General features: G+C 37.5%; 1 protein-coding gene across 1 annotated transcript; it reads left to right on the plus strand.

Annotated features, from left to right (window-relative positions):
• The first annotated feature begins 20455 nt into the window (after positions 1 to 20455).
• Positions 20456 to 21517, plus strand: LOC107260803. The gene has a single exon (XM_048375281.1). The coding sequence runs from the start codon at positions 20456 to 20458 to the stop codon at positions 21515 to 21517; it is 1062 nt and encodes a 353-aa protein (XP_048231238.1).
• Positions 21518 to 24206: the final 2689 nt, after the last annotated feature.

Raw genomic sequence — 24206 nt, forward strand, 5'->3', positions numbered from 1 at the left:
TCCTTTATTGCTAATTTGTTAGGGAGCAACATTATAGCTGACACTGAGTTGTGTGCCCATTTTAGGATTCTTCCCTTATTGGCAGACTTGAACACTGTCTCGAGGCTGGTTTAGGGTTAGGGTAGGCATGCATAGCTGTATCGGGGACTGGACTACGATTTTTGAGCTCGGCGGAACCTATATGGCTTTTGCTTACTTGCTTCTGGTACATCCTTCCTCTATTTTATTTTTATTTATTTATTTTATTATTTGTGTACGATTGTATTTTCTCACCTTGCTTTTATATAGATATGGGCCCATGAGCACTGATTGATTTCGATCGGGTGCCTTACTCTAATAGGACCTACCATCCCTTCTCTCAGCTGGTGGGATGATTTATGCATTGAGAGCAGCTCCTCGCATCAGCTAGACTCTCATCGTCGATGATTGAACACTATTACCATGGGCTAAGGTTGGTACTTAGGAATACAAAATATTAGTAAAAATTTAATATTAATTGATTTTGGATATTATACCTACTTTACTTTCTGTTGTAGGTGGAGACATTTCCTTGGGGTTGGCCGGATGACTGAGTAGCCTTAGGTGGCGGTGATGCTTTAGTAGCGGCGCTTGGCTTGGAATAACACTAATTCTTGGTTGAGGCTCCTCGTGTTCGCATCTGGTACATAGGTGATCGGTTGAGGAATTAGAAGTTGGGCCTATCTAGTCAACTGGTTCCACTGCCATTGCCACGAGGACTAACTTAAATGACGTAGATGACAGTTATTGAGGTAGAGCGGGCCTGAGTGGGCTTCTCTTACAATGAGTTGGCTGAGGAGGGTGAGGCACTTGCTATGACCTACGAGGATTTTATCGGTATGTTCACTACCGATCGTGTTGGGACAGTCCATACGATGACTACTACTAATCTTGGAGTTGGAAACAGTTGAGACTCTTTTTACCATAAGAGGGGATGGACTATATGGTCTTCATCCTTGACCTCCTCTCCTGCACTTGAGCCACCCATGATGCCTCCGTAATTGATTATGCTAAAGGGTGCAGAATTTAGAGACATGTTGCCCCTGATATCAGCCGTTGTGATGTCGTCTGAGAGTGGCTATGTCTTCTGATACGCTCGCCTCGATGAGTCCTTTGTACTAGAGTATCGGCCATAAGAGACCCACATGAGTCTTCCATTCTATTATTCTATTTGTTTGCTACTATATTATTTGTTATTTTCATCTTCTTATTTAGTTACAGGTCCCTCAAGGTTCCATGGACTATGCGAGCCGAGTTTGCGAAGTGCTATGAGCCATGAACCTAGAGACTGCATAACATCATTAAGTAAGACCCACATGAGTCTTCCATTCTATTATTCTATTTGTTTGCTACTATATTGTTTGTTATTTTCATCTTCTTATTTAGTTACAGGTCCCTCAAGCTTCCATGGACTATACGAGCCGAGTTTGCGAAGTGCTACAAGCCATGAACCTAGAGACTGCATAACATCATTAAGTAGGTTTTGTTCCTATTTATTTTTTGTATATATGTATACATGATATATAACAATGCATGATCATGTTTTGTGTATTTGCTTGAACAGTCGGATGTGTGCGGCGGAATGCCTCTCAAGCTTCCTAGCATGCACAACAAACATATTGGTAGAAGACTCAGTCTCAGTGGAAGACGACCTTTGCCAACTTTGATAAGGAGTATGCCAAGCGGGCCTCAAAGAGGGCCGCTTTCGAGGAGGAGATCACTCGACTATGGACCTAGGACTTTGATGATACTATTCATGTCACTGATTTGCTAGGTGATGACCATGATGATGGCGAGGGCACATCCTGATCTGCTCTGTTATTCCTTTTATTTCAAACTTCTCTTTTATTGATGGTATTGTGTGACCTTCTTTTTCTTTAGTCTAGATCTTCTCTCTTCGACCTTGTGTATACTAGATTTTGGAGTTATACTTCATTTATTCCTTTTGTTTGTTGTTGGTTTTTTTTTCATTTTGAATGATGGTAGGATGTATGTAGTTTCACGACGCATCTAAAAAAGATTTGAACCATGGAAAGTTATTGCAAGTGTAAATTACACGATTATTTTATATAAGAGATTCAAATCCCATGTGTTCTCCTTTAATTCTCATAGAACAGGGCCTAGACCCGTGTGGGGTAAGCTTCACCTGCGTGGGCTGAGCTTAGCCTACTTGGCCTGAGTCTTGGCATATGTGGAGTATGCTTAGCCCATGTGTTAGGGCCTTAATTCGGATTATAAAAGGTCAAATTTTACCCATTTGGCTCATTTTGACATTCTCCTATATTCTTCAAAGAGAGAAAATTATGAGTGAAGCTTCCTTTGCCTTTCTTCAATCATTACTGAAGGCCATTTAAAAAAAATGTCTGGCTAACCTTGGGACCCCTGCTACCTTATCTCTAATTTCTTCATGACGTGAGAGTCGATCCCACCTTCCGCCTTAAGTTTTTGGGACGTAGTGTTTCGCTTTGGAAACTCAAAGGTTTGCCCCCCTAATTTTTCCTTCCACTAAACCTCTGACATTTTGCTAGGTTGTGAGCTTTTTTTATCTTCTTAATAAGATCTTGAGACCATATCGTACAGAGTTGGGGCTTGACCTCTTCTTACTAATAAGCAACTGGATAGACTGATCTGGCCACATTGACCTGGCAGAGGATTTAACATTTTTACTTGATGGCACAGTTTTTTATTGACATGAAAGGATGGCTAGGGTGACCTAATACTTATGAGCTTACTTCCTCAGCTGACTAGTCCTACTACTCTTGCCCCACTCATCTTAGCAGAGACTTTGATATGGTTGGACCGCTTCGAAAAGGCCAAAGCGATTGTTTTCAAGGCAATCTGATTATCCTTTAGGTATCTTATCTCCTCCATATTTAGTACTTTTATGCTCCATATCTTAACTGTTATATTTGCTTAATGTTATTTAAAAATTGCAGAACAAAATGAAATAAAATCTCAAAACCATATTTATTTTACTCGAAGTCATGTCATTGATCATTTTAACCATAGTACATATTGGAATCAAGCACTATCTCTCCTTTTATTTGGTTTTTTATTTTTGTCTAAGGTGCCTTTCAGTTTTCACCTTAACACACCACCCTAATTTTTGCTCGGATCGTGCTTTATGGGTTTTCAATGCAACAAGCTCATTCTCCTTTTATTCCTTCCTTTTCTATTTTATTTATATGTAATATGGCTTAAGCCTATTTATGTTGACTGGTTGGCTAAATTCATTGCCCTCAATATATGACAATATTGCCACTCCTTTATAGAAGATTTTCTTAACATGATATGAACCTTCCCAACTGGGCCAAAATTTGCCCAAACGATCTAGATCCACGGGTTTTGCTTCTTTAAGGACTAGATCTCCCACTTTTAGAGTCAAGGCTTGACATGCTTGTCAAACACCTGAGCGATTCTCTACTGATAAAGTTGTGTATGATACATAGCTTTCATCCTTTTTCATCAATTAAGTTGAGCTAGTCATATCAGTCTCTTACCCATTCGGACTCAGGTATCTCAGCTTCCATCATTACTCTTAATGACTTAATCTCCACTTCCACTAGTGACACTGCCTCCATCTCATAGACTAAGAAAAAAGGAGTTGGCCTAATAGGACTCCTCATAGTAGTATGAAATCCACATACAGCATATGGTAACTTCTCTGCCAATCTCTTGATCTGCTAATTATCTTAGCAAAGATTTTCTTTACGCTCTTATTGGCTACCTCAAAATTTGCTTGAGGTCTATATGGAGAAGAATTATGGTGCTTAATTCTATACTTCTCAATCATCGTTTTACACTCTCCTTGAAACTAAATGTCATTATCAAACACTATGTGGTGGGGCAGCCCATGCCAATAAATTAGGTTTTTCTCGATAAACTTTGCCATCTACTTGGCTATCTTAATAAAGTATTCTACCTCTAGCCACATGGAAAAGTAATCCATTGCTACTATGATGTATCAGTGTCCATTGCTAGCAGGCGGCTTGTCGCCTATTATGTCTATTCCCCAGGCTAAATATGGCCATAAGGATTTAATTGTTTACAATTTAGACAGCGGTAGATGCATTTGATTGCCATGAATTTGACGTTGATGACTCTTTTAGGAAATCGATCGCAATCAGCTAGCATTGTAAGCCAAAAATACCCTTGCCTAATGATCTTCTTGGATAATGATGGTCCACTCATATGACTACCATAGATACCCGCATGAATTTGCTCTATTTTACACAATGCCTCATTCTCATCCATATATCTGAGGTGAATGCCATATGAACCTCTTTTGTATAATACCCCTTGGTGAGCGATGAAACTGACTGCCAACTTTTGGAGAACTACTCGATTGTGTCTATTAGTAGACTCAGGGTATATGCCCTTCTCTAAATATCTCAAAATATCATAATACCATGGCTTGTAATCTAGTAATGCTACTCGGACTTCCGCTTCTTTCATTTTTTTATAACATGACTCATATGATTGCACTACTATTAAGGGGTCTAGTCTTAACCTTTCTTAGGTTTTCCCAAAATGAAGCTAGCCTTGCTAATGTGTATGCCATTATATTACTATCTCTATTGGTGTGCACAAATTGACATTGGATGAATGCTTTAATGATCTCTTGGACATAATCATGCTATGGTTTTAGTTTTTCCTCTTTTAAGTCTTAATATTTGGTTGATTGCCATACTACTAGCATGGAATCTCCAAGGATTTCTATCTCTTTAATATTCTAGCAACACCTGAAGGCCGAAAGCATAACCTTCATATTCAGCCATGTTGTTAGTGACCTAAGAGATTAACTTCTTAGCTATAGGCAATATTTCACTAGATAGAGTTACCAAGATGATTCCAACTCCTGCGCCATTCCTGTTAACTGCCCCATCAAAGTACATCCTCCATCCGACAATTAATATAGTTGCTAAACTTTCATTAAGAAACTCAAAATTGCAAGGCTCATCTTCCTCAATTGGTTTCTATGCCAAGAATTCTGCCACTACACATCCTTTTATCACTTTCTTTGTGGCGTATTTGATTTCAAATTCTGCTAACAAAAATAACCACTTTCCTAGTTTATCGACCAAGGACGATATTTCCTATAAATATTTCATAGGATCATGTCTAGATACAGCTTGTACTCTCTAGGATTTAAAATAATGCCTTAGTTTTTTCGAAGACCATACCATGGCTAAACATGTTTTCTCTACCTTGTTGTATTTCACCTCATATGGCAATAACTTCTTATTGATATCATAAATTGCATGTTCTGCTCCTTCTTCAGTTGGTTGACCCAATATAGCCCCAACTACTTCTACTTCCACTATTAAGTACATAATCAAACCTCTATCTAATTATGGAGGCCTTAGTATTGGTGGATTCATCATATATTCTTTTATCTCTCAAAGGCTTCTTGACACTTCTCATCCCATTCTCTTTTTTGGTCTTTTTTCAATAACTTGTAAATTGGTGAACAAATAGTAGTAAGCTTGGCAACAAAGCGGCTGATATAATATATTCTACCTAGGAACCCTTTGATTTCGTTTTGTCTTCGGAGGTGGTATCTCATTGATAGCCTTCACCTTGTTAAGGTTTACTTCAATGCCCTTGTCACTGACTTTAAACCTAAGCAACTTTCCTTTAGTCGCACTAAACGCACACTTCTTTGGATTTAATTAAAGGTTTTACATTTATGCTCTTTTTAAAAATCTATCCAACATTTCAAAGTACTTTTCTTAAGTTTTTGCCTTAACCATCATATCATCCACATAGACTTCTACTTCTCTATGGATCATATTGTGGAAGATCTAAACTGCCATTCTTTTATACATTGCTCTTGAATTCTTAATCCGAATGACATAACTAGATAATAGAATACACCATATTCGGTGATAAATGTCATTTTAAGCTTATCAAGTATGGACCTTATGATATGATTATAACTCAAAACTCCTTCCTCAAAAGTATAAAATTACATATGAAGCTCCTGAATCTACTAGAACATTAATATGAGGTAGTAGGAAATCATCCTTCGATGATGCCTTGTTCAAGTTTCTATAGTCCACACATTCAGACCCTTCCATCTTTCTTTGACACCGGTACAATATCAGAGACCCAAGTCAGATACTTAACTTCTTCGATGAACCGGGCTTCAGTTTATTTCTTAATCTTTTCTTTTATCAGCTAGGCCCATTCTAGCCTTAATCTTCTTAGTTTTTGCTTTATTAGCTTTACATCTAGGTAAGTAGGTATTTCATGTTCAACAATCTCATTATAAGACCATGCAAAGCATTTTTTATGTTTTATTAAGATTTTTTTATTCTCTCTTTTTCTTCAGAAGTTAAACTGGCTCTAATCATGACTTCCCTTGGGGACTCAGGTGTACCTACATTAAATTCATGACATGGCATGGAGTCAATATTGAATATGCTAGTGGGATGATTATAGAAAGCGTGTAATCATCAAACAAAAACACCATGCAAATAAGCAAATTGGTTATCTAATTGCATTATTGCCATTGATGGGCCCATCAGCCTCATCAAATAAGTTTAGAAAATAAAAATCATTATAAAAATTGTCCATAGTGGACTGCTCAATGAAAGCATCAATATCACGTCAACAGTATAAACATTAGCCTATGGAGGAGCAACATCATCAGTAGCCTGGATGAACTCTTCAGTTTTAGCTTTACCCTTCTTGGTAGCCTTCTTCTATGCCAGTTCAGCATTCTTCTTGTCATCCTTGACTTGGAGGATCGTCTTAATCCTCATGATCTTAAACTGCTCTTCAAATATCTTAAACCCTTGTTGAGAATTGCCCTTATCATCTATCCATGGCTCTAGAGTCTCCCCATTATAAGGCGTCAATATGCCTTCCCTTACAAACTCAATCATTCTTTTTTCTAGCTTTTCTAACCTTTTAGGGGGTTTCCTCATTCCCTCCAAGGTAAGTAGTACTCCTATTAGCAAATCCAAGCTCTTCCCAGTCAAGCACTCTACCACGACCTCCGCCTAGTTCGATTCAAGGGTAATACCCCATTTATCTCATCACATACACGTGAGGACTCTCTTTAACCCGTATTATTTGTACCCAAAATTCGATCATCATCTCTTCCTTTAGGGCCTCGACTACCCTTACAGCTACTTCAGATGCTCCGATAGTCACCATTTCCCCTTTATAAAGAAACTTCATCATCTGGTAAAGAGAAGAGGATACTCTGCCCAACTCATGATACCACGAATGGCCTAATAAAATTGAATAAGCCATAAGTATATCAATCCCTACAAATTCAATCATGGACTCAACCCGGTCCAACCTTCACACATGCTTTAAAGGTTCCCGCCCTTGTCCTTTAATGTCATTATAGGATTTAATGATGGTGGAACTAGGTTCCAAATCTCTTTCCTCAAAGCCATACTTGCCGAGAAACTTCAGTGGACAATTGTTGATGCCAGACCCATCATCAACTATCACACATTCGCTTTTTCACTTCTTTTACAATAGCATCAATGTATAGCAGGTCGTTGTGGCTTCTCCTTTTTAGGGGCAGTTCTTTATTTGAAAAGAATATCACTGGTTTTCTCTCTTGAATTGCTAAAGTAGCTTGATGGGTTGTAAACTAAGTAGGTACTACAATCTTATGCAGCGCCTTTGCTATGGCATTTCTATACTCGGATGAACATTCTAGAAGTAACCAAACTGAAATGTTAGCCTGGTTCCTTCTCAGCTTTACCGGGTCAATCTTTCCTTATCATCTCTCATATTTTGCTCTCCTTTCTATTTCTTTAATTCATCTTCTGATATTACTTTTTCAGAATTCCTATTTCAAGTCCTTTCTCTACTTCTTATTTTTCTTATTTTTTTTATTTTTATTTCTTTGATATTACCTTCTTTGGATTATTGTACACTCTTCCACCTCGAGTCATCCCATCTACTAACTCGCTAGTTGGTTTGAAAGTTAACCCCTAGATTTCTGACCATATGTCTAGCGGCTCTATTGCTGATTGGTTTTCTATCCTCTTAAGTATTTCCCATCCATTAATATTCTAAGGCATGTGTTATTGTGTTTAGAAGCTTTCCCAAAAATTATGAATGATGGCTACCAGCCGTCATCTTCTTCACACTCCTTTTATTTCTCCCATTGGCTTATATTCTCTCTCTCGCTTCCTTCTCTCCTTTTCTTTTCCTCATGGGTTTGGGTATTATTTCAGAGGACTCTAGCATAAAGTTTTCTGGCAACTCAAAACTAATCATCATTGCTTTATAGTCTGGTGATGGTACTCAGTTGTAATTTGGCAAGGGATCGGGGCACGTCGCCTTCGGACCCGTGATCTTTCCATTATCAATCAGATTTTGCATTTCATTTCTGAAACTCCTACAGTAATCAATATTATGACCTACCATCTGGTGATAATGGCAAAATGCATTTGAGTTATTTCTCATCCAAGTTACCCCGGGTATTGGCGGAAGAGCCTCATTTGGAAAATTCAGTTGTTGCAACTTAGTCTTAACCTATGAGAGAGGCACTAAAAACTAAGAGTACCTCCTCTGCAGAGCTGTGAAATTCACCCCAACTTAAGATACATTGACCTCTTTCATTACTAAACTACTTGAGGTATTTCTCTTGTAACATCCTTTCTTATGCTCAATTTCTTCAATATTACAAGCATATTCTCTGAAGTCCTCAAAAGTTCTGAGTGGGATTAGAGCTAACTTCTTTTAAACATAGGCATGTGTGCCCTTCATCATATGCCACACTTAGTCTCATTCAAAAGGTCTAATTACCATCTTAGTGGCCTTTGCCCTGAAGCACAGCATGACATCTGAGATACTCTTATTAGGCATTTGCTTTATCATAATGTAGTGACCTCCACTTCCGCATTATACTCATTGGCCTGCGAACTTCTTGACCATGTCTTTACAATTGCTATGGACTTTCTCATCTAACTACCAATACTAGTGGTGGACCTGTCCCTCAAGGTATAGCCCAAAGAACTTAACAATCTACTCCTTGGTGAGGTTCTAACATGTTGACATGACCATCCTATATGAGTTAATGAATGCATGAGGATTGCTTATGCCATCAAACTTTGGCAAGTCTATCAGATTGATCTTCTTTGCCTTGGTAATTACTTCCATCAACTCTTCTATATCGTCTATTATCTCCCAACCTTTGATTCTTAACATATTCTATAACTTCTCAGTTTATTTGTTTATCTCTTTAACCTTAGGATCTTGAAGAGCTGGTCCTTAATGATGATCCTCATGTCTAGCAGCTACTCAACATCCTTCTTGAGACGAATGCACTCATTAGTATCATCTCCAAACATACCATGATACAAGCAGTAGTTGTTCGTCTCACAGTCAATGCAAGTTGGTACCATCCAGGATGATACTGGCTTGGTAGGAGCAAACCTCGATGATAAAGGTCAATCAGAACATTGGAATAAGACATGAAGGGTTGAGTGTACTTCCTCTTTTTCTTGCTCGAGGCACTCGACTTCATCCTAGGCCTTGGCTCATCTTTTTGGTAATCCTTTCTCCTTTTCTTCTCAACCTCTTCATCCATCACTCTCGAGGCAACAGCTGCCATTTCCTTATGGCTTTGTTCTAGAAAGTATGTTACCTTATCTAGCTCGTATGACATTTCCCTACCTAGCAAAATAAAGATCTTACTTGGGACTTGAGGACATTAATCTCATCCTTAAGACTTATGAACTCTATTTGAATCTTGAAATCCATCAATATTTGATCCATATCAAGAAGAGAAATGACTGTAAGCAAAAGGTTAGGTATGTATATGTCATGAATGGACATGCAATGTCCACCAAAAGAGAAAAGGTCAGCAACTATAAGTTTTATTCACAGCCCAATCACAATAAAGTATATGTGCACAAATAGATGTAAACACATAAAACATTAATGTACATCTCTCATGTAACATTCCATTCCAAATTCAAGTAGTGGTGATGTCTTATTTCCTACGTATTTTGGTTTAGCTAAGCCATCAACAAGGATGGTCGAAGCTCGATCCTCCCTAGTGTTTGAAACTTAGTCTTAGGCTAACCCATGATTAGGAATTCCTCACTAGACATTTGCAAGTCTCACATTCTAAGGGAGATTGAACTTTCATTCAGTATCCCTTGAACATGCATTTCTTGAACATTCATCATGAGGAGGAATTTCTAATTATGAATAGTCTAAATCTGAGTTTCAAGCACTAATAGTGGAATGAAGTCATGAATTGTACTCATTATTTGTCATAATGCATTCGTTCTACTTTTTTACTGTTCATGTGGGCATTTGTACCTCTGTGCCAATCCCGATAAGTGTTGGTCTTTGAGTAGTTCCGAGTGTATTAAAAATAATAAGATGGATTCATAAGGTTATTCCAAGCAAGCATACATTCACATGTTATTTGGTAACATAAATAAAAGATCTATGTCATAAAACAAGCTTAGTTTCCCTTGGTAAGGAGAACCCTTCTTACACTAGAGGAGGCTTATCCTTTTTATATAGCTAGGTGGGAGGATTGTTACTACCTGACACGATAAGCCTTTTGCACCTTAATACATGTGTAAGGGTGGTGGTCATTACTAATAGACTTTGTCTCCCACTTAAATGGAATTAGGATATCTCGCTTATTAGTGCGGCCAGGTAAAAATATGGCCTTCTTAACTCTAATGTAAATGATGCAAAGCCTCAAATTTAATTGGAATAAACTTATCATTAAGTCTCTAGTGGAGTTGCCACTGTGAACATGGCTTATTTTCATGTTCCTAGCCCATATCGGTACCAACTATGTCATTGTGTCAAAGGTTGTCTCATTTGTACTAGGCTCGAATCGAAAAGGAGCCGTCCGAGAATAGGTCTCAAGGGATCACGACAATTACGGTGGCCCGAAAATTATAGAAAAAGATTGGAAGTTGCCACCTGGGTAAAATAACCGGGACAAATAGAGAGGAGCGAAGGATGGCATTTGAGATTCCTCACAAAGAGCTCCCCAAATCAGAGATTTGGGTTAGAAAAGTTAAGTACGTGTTGGGAAGTGGTTAGGCACCCCAACATGCTCAGAGACATAGTCTGGCCTCCACAAGACTCTTAAGTCTTTTTGTTTCCTTAGTCGTACTAACCTAGCTTGGTTATTACTCATTTTATTACAATAACATTTTATTATCTTATTTAATCATACATAAATTGAGGAAGAGAAGTTACTAGCCTATCATGCATCTACCTAAGGGAAAGGCACACATTAGTGCAACTAATCCTGAAGGAGGTATATTGGTACTTTAGATTTTATCTAACATGCCAAGATGACCAAATAAGACCAATTTATTAAGCATGTGGGTGTCAGGTTCATTTTATCATTAAGCAATCAGGTGAATGAAATATAGGAGGCGAGAGAGTCACATTGGTGAGGTAATTTATTTTAGTAAGCATATGAGGTGATCAATCAACCTAAGTTTGATTTACCTTTAGTATGTGAGGTGAAATCTAAATATACCAAAGTAATAAATAAAAAAATATAAAGAAGGGGACAAAAAGAAATAATGGGATAAAACACGGATAATCAAAATATAAAGGGGATAACTAGCATTTTAAATGAACTTAAGCCAACCAACAAAGGATTTAAACAATCAAAATATCTAAATGAAATTAAACTCATTCTCATTAAGGAGTTGTGCCTATTTCGCTAACCAGACCTATGCTTATAAAATAAGGAGTTAGTCTAAAGCATGGGAAATAACTATAGTAATAAAGCAATGCAATCACACACACTTATCATGAAATTCATTCCTCCAATGGAATTAATCATACCAAATCTATTAAAGAGAATGAATAGAAAACAAGACACCTAATTAGTCATGACAATGCAACCAATCATGTTATTAGTCCATTTATCATGCCAAATCCATTAGAATCCAAAAACATATAACTTAAAACATATTTCATAAGAACATAATAAAACAAAAAATAATTAGACCTATTTCCCCTAATCTCTTACTAATCATGTATCAATAAATAATTAAACACATTCGTCCATTTAAAGCCAGCATTAACCTTAAAACTAACTACACATATTAAATAGCATCAGATCAACACCATAATCTACCAAATAGAAACTAAGCATATTTATTAAGTAATTAAGACAAAGTATAAAAGCTTTTAAAGTCAAAATTAACTAGAGTTACCAAAAAAATGGAAGCATCAAAATGGAAGCATCAAGCTTCTATAAGCTTACCCTACGTGGGGTAAGTCTTAGCCTATGTGAGCTAAGCGAAAACCCATGCGGACTAATCATTACCCCGCGGGGGTAAGCCTTAGCCTACGTAGGCTAAGCGAAAACCCACTCGGACTAAGCCTTACCCCATGCGGGGTAAGCTCTAAGAAGCTTGGAGCTTCTATCTTTTAGGGCTTTTTCACAAAACATAATTTTTGAACTTAATGCAAACATAAAATACAACTAAATACAACCAAATATATGCTTAGAATAGGTTTAATCCGTAGTTTTGGCCTCGAATTTTTACCTTATGGTGATTAAGGTAAAAGTGAGGACTTGGGAAATGAGGAGGATAGTGCAAAATTGTCTGATGCCAAAAGGACTTTTGTTGGCTCCTAGAATGGAAAGAAAAACTTGCAAAATTGCAAAATCATAAAGGGTGAAGATTAAAGTGTCTTTTGGTATTGCGAAGAAAGAAAATGTATCGCTATTATGTGTAGGTATTTATGTTAACAAGACAAAATGTGTTTAGAAGGTTGAAAATGAGTAGAAAGGGGCTGGAAATCTTTAAAAAAGGGAATAGACTATGGAGTTTTTCACTTATAATGAAGGTGAGTACCATAAGGGTTAAGGATTTTAGGTATATGGGTATGTAAACATAAAAGGGAAGGTGTAGAGTCTCCTCAATGAAAGGAACACGATTTTTCTTTAGTTTAATCATCTTTTATTTCTCTAAACTATGGCTAGGATTATGGGTGTGAGATAAGGATGATTATATATGAAAGTATTAGGGGTTTTGAGGTTTTTTCCTATCTAACTTTTGATTTGTTTAATATTTTAAAGTTTAAGGATCCAATTTTACATTTTTGAGAGTGGGAGAGATGGTGGTATGCGTTCCTATGAGATAATATGCCTCCTAAGTTTCCTTCTTCTAAAAATATTGCATTATGAGTCATTAGTCCATGTGGCTAAGTGAAAACCCACGTGGGCTTAGCTCAAAGCCTAGCCCATGTGGAGCTCGCTAAGTCCTCATGGACTTAGCTTAGCCATGTGGTATAGGCCTTAGTCCATGTGGCTTAAGGAGGTACCCTAGAGTTTTGAGGTTCTACACGCCTTGGTTTAAAGCTTTCGGTGTTTTATAGTTTCCATTAAGGTATTTTAGGCTTTTTCAAGCTTTCCATGGTTTTGATCAATCCATTCTAAGGCTTTCGAGCATCCCTTTAGTGTCTTTCAGAGCCTTTTCCCTCTTTCCTCAAAGCTCACTCCACCATACTTATCTTGTCCTCATCATCGGGCTTATATAACAGATGAGAAAAAGTTAAGTAATAACAATGACCTTTTGGATAAAGGTTTTATCAAACCCAGTACATCTCCATAGGGCTTCCAGTGTTATTTGTGAAGAAGAAGGATGGTTCCTTACGACTCTGAATTAATTATAGATAATTGAATAAGGAGACTATTCGTAATAAGTATCTACTTCCTCATATTGATGACTTGTTCGATCAGCTTCAAGGTGCTTCATATTTCTCTAAGATTGTTTATGATTGGGATATTACTAGTTAAGGATATGTGAGGAGGATGTCCCTAAGACATTATTTAGGACTCGTTATGGGCATTATATTAGTTTTTGTGACTCATTAGTGCTTCTATAACTTTCATGGATCTAATGAATTGAGTGTTTAAGCCGTTCTTAGATCTTTTTTTATCATTATATATATTGATGATATTTTGGTGTACCCTATGAGCGAGGAAGAGCATGCATGGCATTTGTTGGATTTTACTACATACCTTGAGGGAGCAGCAGTTGTATGGTAAATTCTCTAAAATGTGAATTTGGATAGAGAGTGTAGCTTTTCAAGGATACATGGTGTCTAAAGAGGGTATTTAAGTGGATCCCAAGAAAGTGGAGGCTATGACTGATTGGTAAAAACCAACTATAGTGATAGAGGTTTATAGCTTTTTAGGTTTGACAAGCTACAATCAATGATTCATTCAAGATCTTTTAAGGAAAGTAGCGCCTTTGACCCGGCTGATTAGAAAAATATTAGATTTTTCAGTGGATTGATGCTTGTGAGAGGAGCTTCCAAAAGTTGAAGGATATTTTGACGTCAGTTCTAGTGGTGACCCTACCTTTTAGGACAGGTGGTTTCACTGTGTATTTTGATGCTTCTAAAGTGGGACTCAGTTATGTCTTAATGTAACATAATAAGGTGGTGGCCTATGCATTTAGGCAACTGATGCAACACAAGCAGAATTATTCAAATTATGATTTTAAAATGGTAGCTATGATTTTTGCCTTAAGATTTGGAGCCACTATCTCCATGGGAAGACGTGCATGATATACACATGTCACAAGAGCTTGAAGTACATATTCCAGCAGAAGAAGTTGAACTTAAGGCAGAGGAGGTGGTTAGAGCTTCTGTAGGATTACGATTATACTATCTTTTACCATCCTAGTAAGGAAAATGAAGTAGCAGATGCCTTGAGCAAGAAGTCAGTAGGTAGCCTTGCTCATATCCACACAGGGAAAACACTTCTAACTAAGGAGTTGCATAAGTTATATGATCAAGGGTTGTAGTTGGAGGTACTAAATTCAGGAGTGCTGCTGGCACATTTTAAAGTGCGGTCTGTAATTATTGAGGCAATCAAGGGAACTTAGAGTTAGGATCCACTGCTAAGGAAGATTTGAGAAGAGGTACAATAGAGTCAAGCTAAATATTTCATCATAGATGATGATAGGACTCTCAGGATGGGTACTAGGTGATGTGCGCTATCCGCATACAGCAAAGTGTATCGGTCATATAACCCCACACTTAGCTCATTGCTTGTCCTCAAGCAATCAAAAGTAAAATAAGGAAAATAAACCACAAAGGAACAACACTTAAACTGACAGACAAGCTAGAAAGCTCATGCACATATCCTTAACAAGCGTAAGTCAAACAAAAAGAAACAAAGCAATCAATTCAAGTATCATAACCAAGATGCCAATAATTCGCAGAATACTATCTCAACAAAATTATTCAAAACCAACTCCTCACCAGATTCACTCTAAATCACTCAAAGTGTCTAAAGGGTAGTGTTTAATCGCTCAATGCATCAACTATTGCCTTACTTACTATATGCTTGCTCTTAAATCCTACTCTTACCACTTATGGAGAGTCAACAGCCATGTCAAGAGGTCTTTATAAGGGTTGTAATGGGGATTATGTAAGGGTAAGTAAATTTGGTCAGAGTTGAACCTATGGTGTTCTGCAATGAAATACATGACCTGCACACAAGTCACAATAATCACAAGGAGTAAACAATGGATAGTAGTCCAAGGTGGGAAATAGGAATAAAGTCAAAATGTTTAGCTCAATTACTTTCTTTCTTTTCATCACCTTTCCCTTTTATTCTTCTTTTTACATATTTTTCTTCTTTCTTTTTTTTTCTTTTTTTCTTTTTTTTTCATAAGGGAAGAACATTCACATTATAGAGTGAATTTATTTTTGGATTGAAGTAAATTACTACAAGATTCCAAAGCTATTCCCAAGATAAAAATTCCCAATAAAAATAACTCATGTGCAAAATCATAACCCAAAGCAGAATAAAACTAAGTGGTAATGGAATATGATAAAAAAAATGGTGAAAGAAGGGGTTATCTACAGAATCAATGAACGAATGAAGGCTATTTGGCTAGAATGAAAAACCTAAGTGCCTCTATCATACCAAAGTGTTAAACTCTCCTCAGTGGGCCCCTCATAAGCATTACACGAAGCAAGTTCTAAAAGTAAAGCAGAATTGGCACTCAACAAGAAATAAATACAAGCATATAAAGTGTATGCTTACAATTTAGGCTCAATTTCTCACAAGTGTGCTTTTGAGTAGGTTCCAAACGAAAATCATCAAAATAGAATTAAATAAGCCAAAGCAACTTAGTGCAAATCTTACATTCTTTCGCAAGACTCAACACTATCGGTTTTACCTGATCACATGGGCATAAACAGGATTTCCAAAAGCAAGTCAACAGTAAAAACATCGAAACAAAGTGAAAAATTTTCAAAATTTTACAAAAAATTGCACAAAGAATTTTGATGTGATGAGTCTTCTTAGCTGGACTCATGGTGAAAAGCAAACGGTGGGGATTGACGACCATCCATCCTTCTTCCAAGCAAATGGCTTCAAGTATCCGCTTAAAGGGATAATCGTCGACTTCCTCTTCCCGACTGTCAAGCAAGCTGCCAGTATGATGGGCAAAACTCGCTCCTCGTATAATTGCACGTAGTCATGATGCTCTAGGGGCTCTTCAAATTTGAAAGCTGAAGTTTCACCAATTGGAAGGATCGATGGTTGGGCAATTTCTTCGTGAACGCCGATGGTTTTTCTAGTCCTGGCTTGGTTCACACTCATACAAGAAACTCGAGCTCCTCCAAAGACTTCTTCATTGGATAAACTCGTGCTCATCTTCCATCATCGAAGGGACTTATGGAAAATCCACCAAAATTCCTCTGCAAGCCGCAACTCGGCATCATCAACTGTATTCACTTGTAGTCTTCGGTAGGATCATGTTTGCCTTCCTTTTCCTTCGGTTCTATCTCCATGTTCAAAGAGTCGTCCGCATACAAGCATCATCGTCAAACATAATAGATAAACCGGAAAAATTCTCACCGAACGCAAAGTGACGGCTCAAATGTTCCTGATTCGGTGGCGTTTGATGGAGTTCCCAATTGCTCTTCGGCCTAGTAACGAAGATTAAGCCTACTTGATGCTCTATGTTGTTAATCGAGGCATTGATCTTGATATCCTCTGTTGTTGGAATCTATCATCAAGACTTGTATTGAACCTCATCATCGGCTCTCCGACACTTACTCTTCATCTTGAGTCAAGGTGCAGAGATTATTTTGTCTCATGGGTCGCCTTTGAGATTTTGGTGGTTCTGGGCCATCTAAGCTCCATCCATAGGGTGAATGAGTCCTCTTTGATTATAGGTGCTCACGAGTCATTTGGCCAATTGTCCGTATAATTCAATTGCTCACGCTATAAGAATAAGGATTAAAATCAACGCACAATGGACAATCATTACTCAAATGTAACCCGCAACAAAATTCACAAAAAACTCGAGATGGGTGATGTGGGAGTGGAGAGTTGATCAGAGTCTCCTGAAAACGATTCCACTCGAGCTTCTAAAGATGCACGGGTATCCCAATTTTTAGCACTCTCTTGGTTCCTAATCCCATTCTCCAATGCATCATACAAAGAGTTTGAATTTAGCATTGAACCTCCTTATCATTCACTATCCGAATCATAAACTTAAACTAAATAAATATGTACAAATAAAATAAAATAAATAAACAAATAAAAATAAAAATTATAAAATAATAAGAAAGAAAAAGAAATGGCTAAATTAACAAATAGCAAATTTCACCTAGTTTTCAACAATAATCAAGAATCCATGCCGCAAAACTGATGTGTGCTACTCGTGTTAGCTACAATCTAAGGCAAAGTGTACCTATCGATGCGCCTAGCACTAATGGCGAGTATCAAGGTCGATTCCCCTGGGCAAGTGAAAGCCTAGAGTGACTCCTTTGTTCTTTGTTATATTAACCTAAAATTAGCAATAAATAATTTCTAAACTAACTAATACAAAGCAAGTCCTAGCGGAGATGCAAGAGTAATTGATAAACGAAATAATCAAGACAAGAAGACAAACCCAAAGGGAATCTAAACTAGTTGGCAATCAAACAAAAGATAAAGGATCATGGTGAGTCTGAATTATGTTATCTGTGAGATGAATTTCTTAATCAATCTAAGAGCTAATCTCTCGAGATAACCGAATTCCTAAACCTAATAACCTAAAGTTGGAATCTCTTCCTAACGATTGATTCTTAAATTAGCATTAAGCTTTAATCCGCCTCTATTAAGCTTTGTTGATTCTTAATCTGGCTAGTTAATTATCCTTATCTCTAAGCGATTATTAACCAGTTCTTACTATTCAAAATTCCAATTGCCAAATGGACTTCTCAATTACACAAAGCAATCTAACCACACAATTCACAACGTCTCATGAATAATGCATTATCTTATTAATACTGAAAGCAAGAAGAATACAAAACTAATCCAAACAATCCAACAATATAATACTAAGCCAACATAGTAAAGAAATCCCAATGGATTTAATCAATCTAGCTAATCATGTTCATTATCAAAGTACACAAGAATTCAATTACAACAATAAGTAAAGGTAGAGAAAACCTGATTACACCCTTGGATGAGAGTAAACAACCCCAAATCCTTTTGCTCCAATTGAATCGATTCTTGTTCCTCTTGCTCGATTTGAAAATCAATCGATGAACCTTGCCCAATCTTCGATCTTTGAAGGGAATCTGATTGAAACCTTGATCCAAGTCTCCTTTTCCCTTAGTTTGAACTCAGAAAACCCTTAGAGAGAGAAATATTAGGGTTTGGGACGTTCTAACCCTAGTCGCCTCTTTCTTTCCTCTCTTTTTTCTTTTAACTAACTCCGCTTGTCGCTGCCAACACGGCCGTGTTCCTAGCCGTGTACCTAAAACGGGCTGGTGTTCCTGGCCGTGTTACTCTCTATGGTCGTGCTCCCTAAAAGATTCTTTTTCTTTCATGTTTGACGCATCCAACACTTGGCCGGTTGTGTCAGTTAGTAACACACGCCTGTTGAATCCAACATGGCCGTGTTAACCTTCTGCATGGGCATACTTAGCTCGTTTCGGCAGCTTTGACGTCCAATTATGCTCCAATTCTTTCCTTTATCATCCTTTAACCTCTTTTGGACCTAATGCACACAAACATACGTATAGGGTGAGTGTTGAGACCAATTCACATCCAAATGTCCATAAAATCAATCTTAAAAACCCCATTTAGATGTGTGTATTTTACGCACATCAGAGCCCGAACCTATTAATGTAGCTGGGATTGAGGTACAAGGGTTCGATATTTTCAAGAACCTAACTATCGACAGGATGGTCGAGTTAAGTATCAAGGAAGTCTGAAAGAAAGTCACCACCAAGATAGAAGAGCTGAAGTTAGAAGAGTTTGCCACTTAGCCGGAGCAGATAAGCCAAGAGGAACTAGCTGCTCTTATAGAAAATACTATCATTGATGCTTTTGTCATGATGATGTAATAACGTCCGACATTTAAGAGGATGATGCTTCTTTTCTCTTTAAGATAAATGATATTCACAATTGCTCTTGCTTGTCTGATATTTTTCCTGATGGTAGTGTATTTTGATAATCATGACATGTACATATTTGACATCAATTACATACAAGTTGATTCATTTAATTTTAGCACAGATGCAAATTCACGAAACATTCTGATAGCTCATGATATAACTCATAAAAGGAGGAGAGAGTTTGAGAAAATAATAAGATAAAGAAAAGAAGTATTTGCTTGGTCCTATGACGACATGACAGGTCTAGATAGGAAAACAGTAGAGCTCCATATCCCAACTCATCCACATATTAAGTCAGACAAGTAGAAGATGAGGAGATTGAGGCTGAAATGGGCAGAGAATATTCAAGAAGAAGTCATAAAGCACGTTAAGGCTAATTTCCTCGATGTGGTTGACTACCCCGACTGGTTAGGGAACATTGTTCCAGTCCCGAAAAAGGATGGTCAGGTTCGAATGTGCATGGATTATAGAGACTTGAACAAGATATGCCCTAAGGACGACTTTCCTCTTCCCCATATAGATGTAATAGTCAACAGTGCTACTTCGAATGCAATGTATTCTTTTACGGACGGGTTCTCTGAGTACAATCAGATCATGATGGTAGTGGTGGACAAGCTAAAGACATCATTCATCACCGAGTGGGGAACATATTACTATAACCTTTTGGACTAAAGAACACGCGGACAACTTGTTAGAAACGGCCACTACCTTATGTCACAACATGATGCACAAGGAGGTGGAGGTGTATATTGATGACATAATGGTAAAGCCTAAACAAGAAAAGGGCACTTTTAGGCTCTTGGTAAGTTTTTAGGATGAGTGAAAACGTATAAACTAAGACTCAACTCAAATAAGAGCATGGTCAGAATTATATTAGGGACATTGTTAGGGCACATAGTCAGTCAGTGGGGCATAGAGATCGATCTAGACAAGCTCAAGTCTACTCAAGAGATGTCGTCAGCTGAAGACAAAAAAAAAGGTCAAAGGTTTCCTAGGACGCTTGCAATACATCAGCAGGTTTATTTCCAATTTCGCAATGGTTTGTGATCCTATCTTTAAGCTTTTAAGAAAACATCAGCATGTTGTGTGGGATGAATATTGTCAAAAGGCCTTCGACATAATTAAGGAGTATCTTATGAAGCCATTGATACTCAAGCCACCAAATGATGGCAAGCTATTGATCTTATACTCAGCCTTGGAGGAGGAAGCTATAGGGACAATGGTAGCACAGTGTGGACCTAATGATGTTGAGCATACGGTCCATTATCTCAGTAAGAAGTTATTATCTTACAAGTCGAAGTATAACCTCGCAGAAAAGACATACCTAGCCTTGATATGGGCTATAAAGAAGTTGAGGCACTACTTTCAGTCTTACAAGGTGCAAGCAATTCTAAAAATAGACCCTCTGAAGTACTTAGTTGAAGCTCCATCTCTTACAGGAAAGCTAGCTAGATGGTTAGTACTCCTAACAAAATTTGACATTGAGTACATCACTATGAAGGTAGTCAAGGGTAAGACTACAGCTGAGTTTTTAGCCCGAAATGAAATCGAAGGAGACAACCTTTGGGATCTAGAATTTCCTGATGAGAATCTAAGGGCAATCAAGATTCAGGAGTGGAATATGTACTTTAATGGAGCCGTGAATGCAAGAGGGGCAGGGTTAGGAGTAGTTCTGATCATTCCAAAAGGGGAGATGCTGCTAATTGCAAAGAGATTAGACTTTAAAGTAACCAATAACATGACGAAGTATGAAGTATATTTATTTGGATTAGAAGCAACTATGGTAGCAAGAGCTAAGAATTTGATGGTCCGCAAGGGCTCCATGATGGTAATCCAACAAGCCCTCAAGAAATGGAAAGTAAAAGAAGGGAGGTTGAAGCCATATGTTAATTATCTTAGAACTTCAGTATGCAACTTCTCCAAGCTTTCCTTTATACACTTGCCTCGAGATGAGAATCAGATGGCGACTGCGTTAGCTACTCTATCGTCAATGTGGGTCAACCCCTCATGGCTATCAATGATGCCTTTGGTGATCGTGAAATCAGGCACGACTTGTTATCAAGGGGGTCAGAGAATGCAAATTCATATAAGATCATAAGAGAATCCATGGTTCTACAATCTGAAGAAGTTCATAGAAAGTAGGGAGTATCTAGAAGAAGCGACTGCCAAGGAAAGATATGTATTGCAAATTCAAGTAAGGAACTAGATCAACCATAAGAGAGTCCTATATAGAAGATGTGTGATTAAAGTAGAAGCTTAAGTAGTGATGGAGGAAATACACAAAGGAGTTTGCGAGCCTCATATGAACAACATAGTGTTAACCAAGAAGATCATGCAGCAAAGTTATTACTAGTTAACAATGAAGAAGGATAGCATAGCGTAGGTGAGGAAATGCCATGAATGCTAGCTTATAGTGACTTGAGTCAAGTGCCTCCAATTGAGCTACATGACCTAATGTTTCCTTGGCCTTTTGCAGCTTAGGGGATTGACATCATAGGAGAAATAAAGCCTTGTTCGGATGGTCACAAGTTTATAATCATGTCGATTAACTACTTCTCCAAATAGGTCAAAGCCAAGTCATTCATCATTGTAGGGGCAAGGTAGTTGGCCAGATTTATATAATGGAACCTGATCTAGGAATATGGATTCCAACATCACGTCATTGATGGATAATAGTCCAAGGTGGGAAATAGGAATCAAGTCAAAATGTTTAGCTCACTTACTTTCTTTCTTTTCATCACCTTTCCCTCTTATTCTTCTATTTATTTTTTTTTCTTTTTCTTTTCTTTCTTTTTTCATAAGGGAAGAACATTCACGTAATAGAGTGAATTTTTTTTGGATTGAAGAAAGCAGCTATAAGATTCCAAAGCTATTTAAAAACAACTCATGTGCAAAATCATAACCCAAAGTAGAATAAAACTAAGTGGTAATGGAATATGATAAAAAAAATGGTGAAAGAAGGGGTTATCTACAGAATCAATAAACGAATGAAGGCTATTTGGCTAGAATGAAAAACCTAAGTGCCTCTATCATACCAAAGTGTTAAACTCTCGCGGGCCCTCATAAGCATTACCGAGCAAGTTCTAAAAGTAAAGACAGTAATTGGCACTCTCAACAAGAAATAAATACAAGCATATAAAGTGTATGCTTACAATTTAGGCTCAATTTCTCACAAGTGTGCTTTTGAGTAGGTTCCAAACGAAAATCATCAAAATAGAATTAAATAAGCCAAAGCAACTTAGTGCAAAACTCAAACTAATTATCTTACATTCTTTCGCAAGACTCAACACTATCGGTTTTACCCGATCACATGGACATAAACAGGATTTCCAAAAGCAAGTCAACAGTAAAAGCATCGAAACAAAGTAAAAAAAATTTAAAATTTTACAAAAGAATAAACAAAGAATAAACAAATAATTAAGATGGGATAAATACCCACCCCACACTTGAAGGACACATTGTCCTCAGTGTACAAAATATAAGAAATGCAAAAGGGAAAAGCACTACGACTATGGCTCCGGGAGTGAAAAGAGGTGCATCATTGTGATGTCAGTATAGCTACTGTCAGTGGTAGAGGAGTGGCTACAAATAATAAAATAAGGAATTAAAATCGAAACTGAAATAAAAATTAAATGAAATATGAAAACTAAAACTAATAAAATGTTTCAAAATGAAAGGTTAAAATATTAGAGATTAAAGATAAAAATTGGGGTGCCTCCCAAAAGCGCTTCTTTTTTATGTGATGAGTCTTCTTAGCTGGACTCATGGTGAAAAGCAAACGGGCGTGATCGATGACCATCCATCCTTCTTCTAAGCAAATGGCCTCAAGTATCCGCTTAGAGGGATAATCATCAATTTCCTCTTCCCGACTATCAAGCAAGCTGCTAGTATGATGGGCAAAACTCGTTCCTCGTATAATTGCACGTAGTCATGATGCTCTAGGGGCTCTTCCAATTTGAAAGCTGAAGTTTCACCAATTCGAGGGATCGACGGTTGGGCAATTTCTTCTGGAACGTCGATGGTTTTCTCTAGTCCTTGTCTTGGTTCATTTGCTAGAAGAAACTCGAGCTCCTCAAAGACTTCTTCATTGGATAACTCGTGCTCATCTTCCATCATCGAAGGGACTTGTGGAAAATCCACCAAAAATTCCTCTAACTGCAACTCAGCATCATCAACTCTATATTCCTATTGATAGTCTTTGAGAAGAATCATGTTCGCCTCTTCCTTTTCTGGTTCCATCTCTATGTTCAAGAAATCGTCCTGCACAGAAGCATCATCGTCAAACATAATAGATAAACTAGAAAAATTCTCACCTGAACGCAAAGTGATGGCACTCAAATATTCCTCGGATTTAGTAGCATTTGATGGAGTTCCCAATTGCTCTTCAACTAGTAACTTGAAGATTAAGCCTACTTGATGCTCTATGTTCTTAATCGAGGCTTGTTGATCTTCAAGTATCCTCTATGTTTATTGGAATCTATCCTCAAGACTTGCAATAAACCTCATCATCAGCTCCTTTGACACTAACTCTTCACCTTGAGTTGATGGTGCAAGATTAGGCTGCTGAAATTCTGGTGGTTCTTAGCCATCTAAGCTCCATCCAAAGGGTGAATGAATGCTCCATTCTAGATTTTAGGTGCTTCCATATGAGTCATTTGGCCAACTTTCCGTATAATTCACCTGTTCATAGTTATAAGAACAATGAGCAATATCACTATACAATGGACAATCATTACTCAAATGTAAACCACAACAAAATTCACAAAAAACTTGAGATGAAAGGATAG

Source organism: Ricinus communis, chromosome 6 (assembly GCF_019578655.1).
Source record: "Ricinus communis isolate WT05 ecotype wild-type chromosome 6, ASM1957865v1, whole genome shotgun sequence".
In the NCBI taxonomy this organism is placed as follows: Eukaryota; Viridiplantae; Streptophyta; class Magnoliopsida; order Malpighiales; family Euphorbiaceae; genus Ricinus; species Ricinus communis.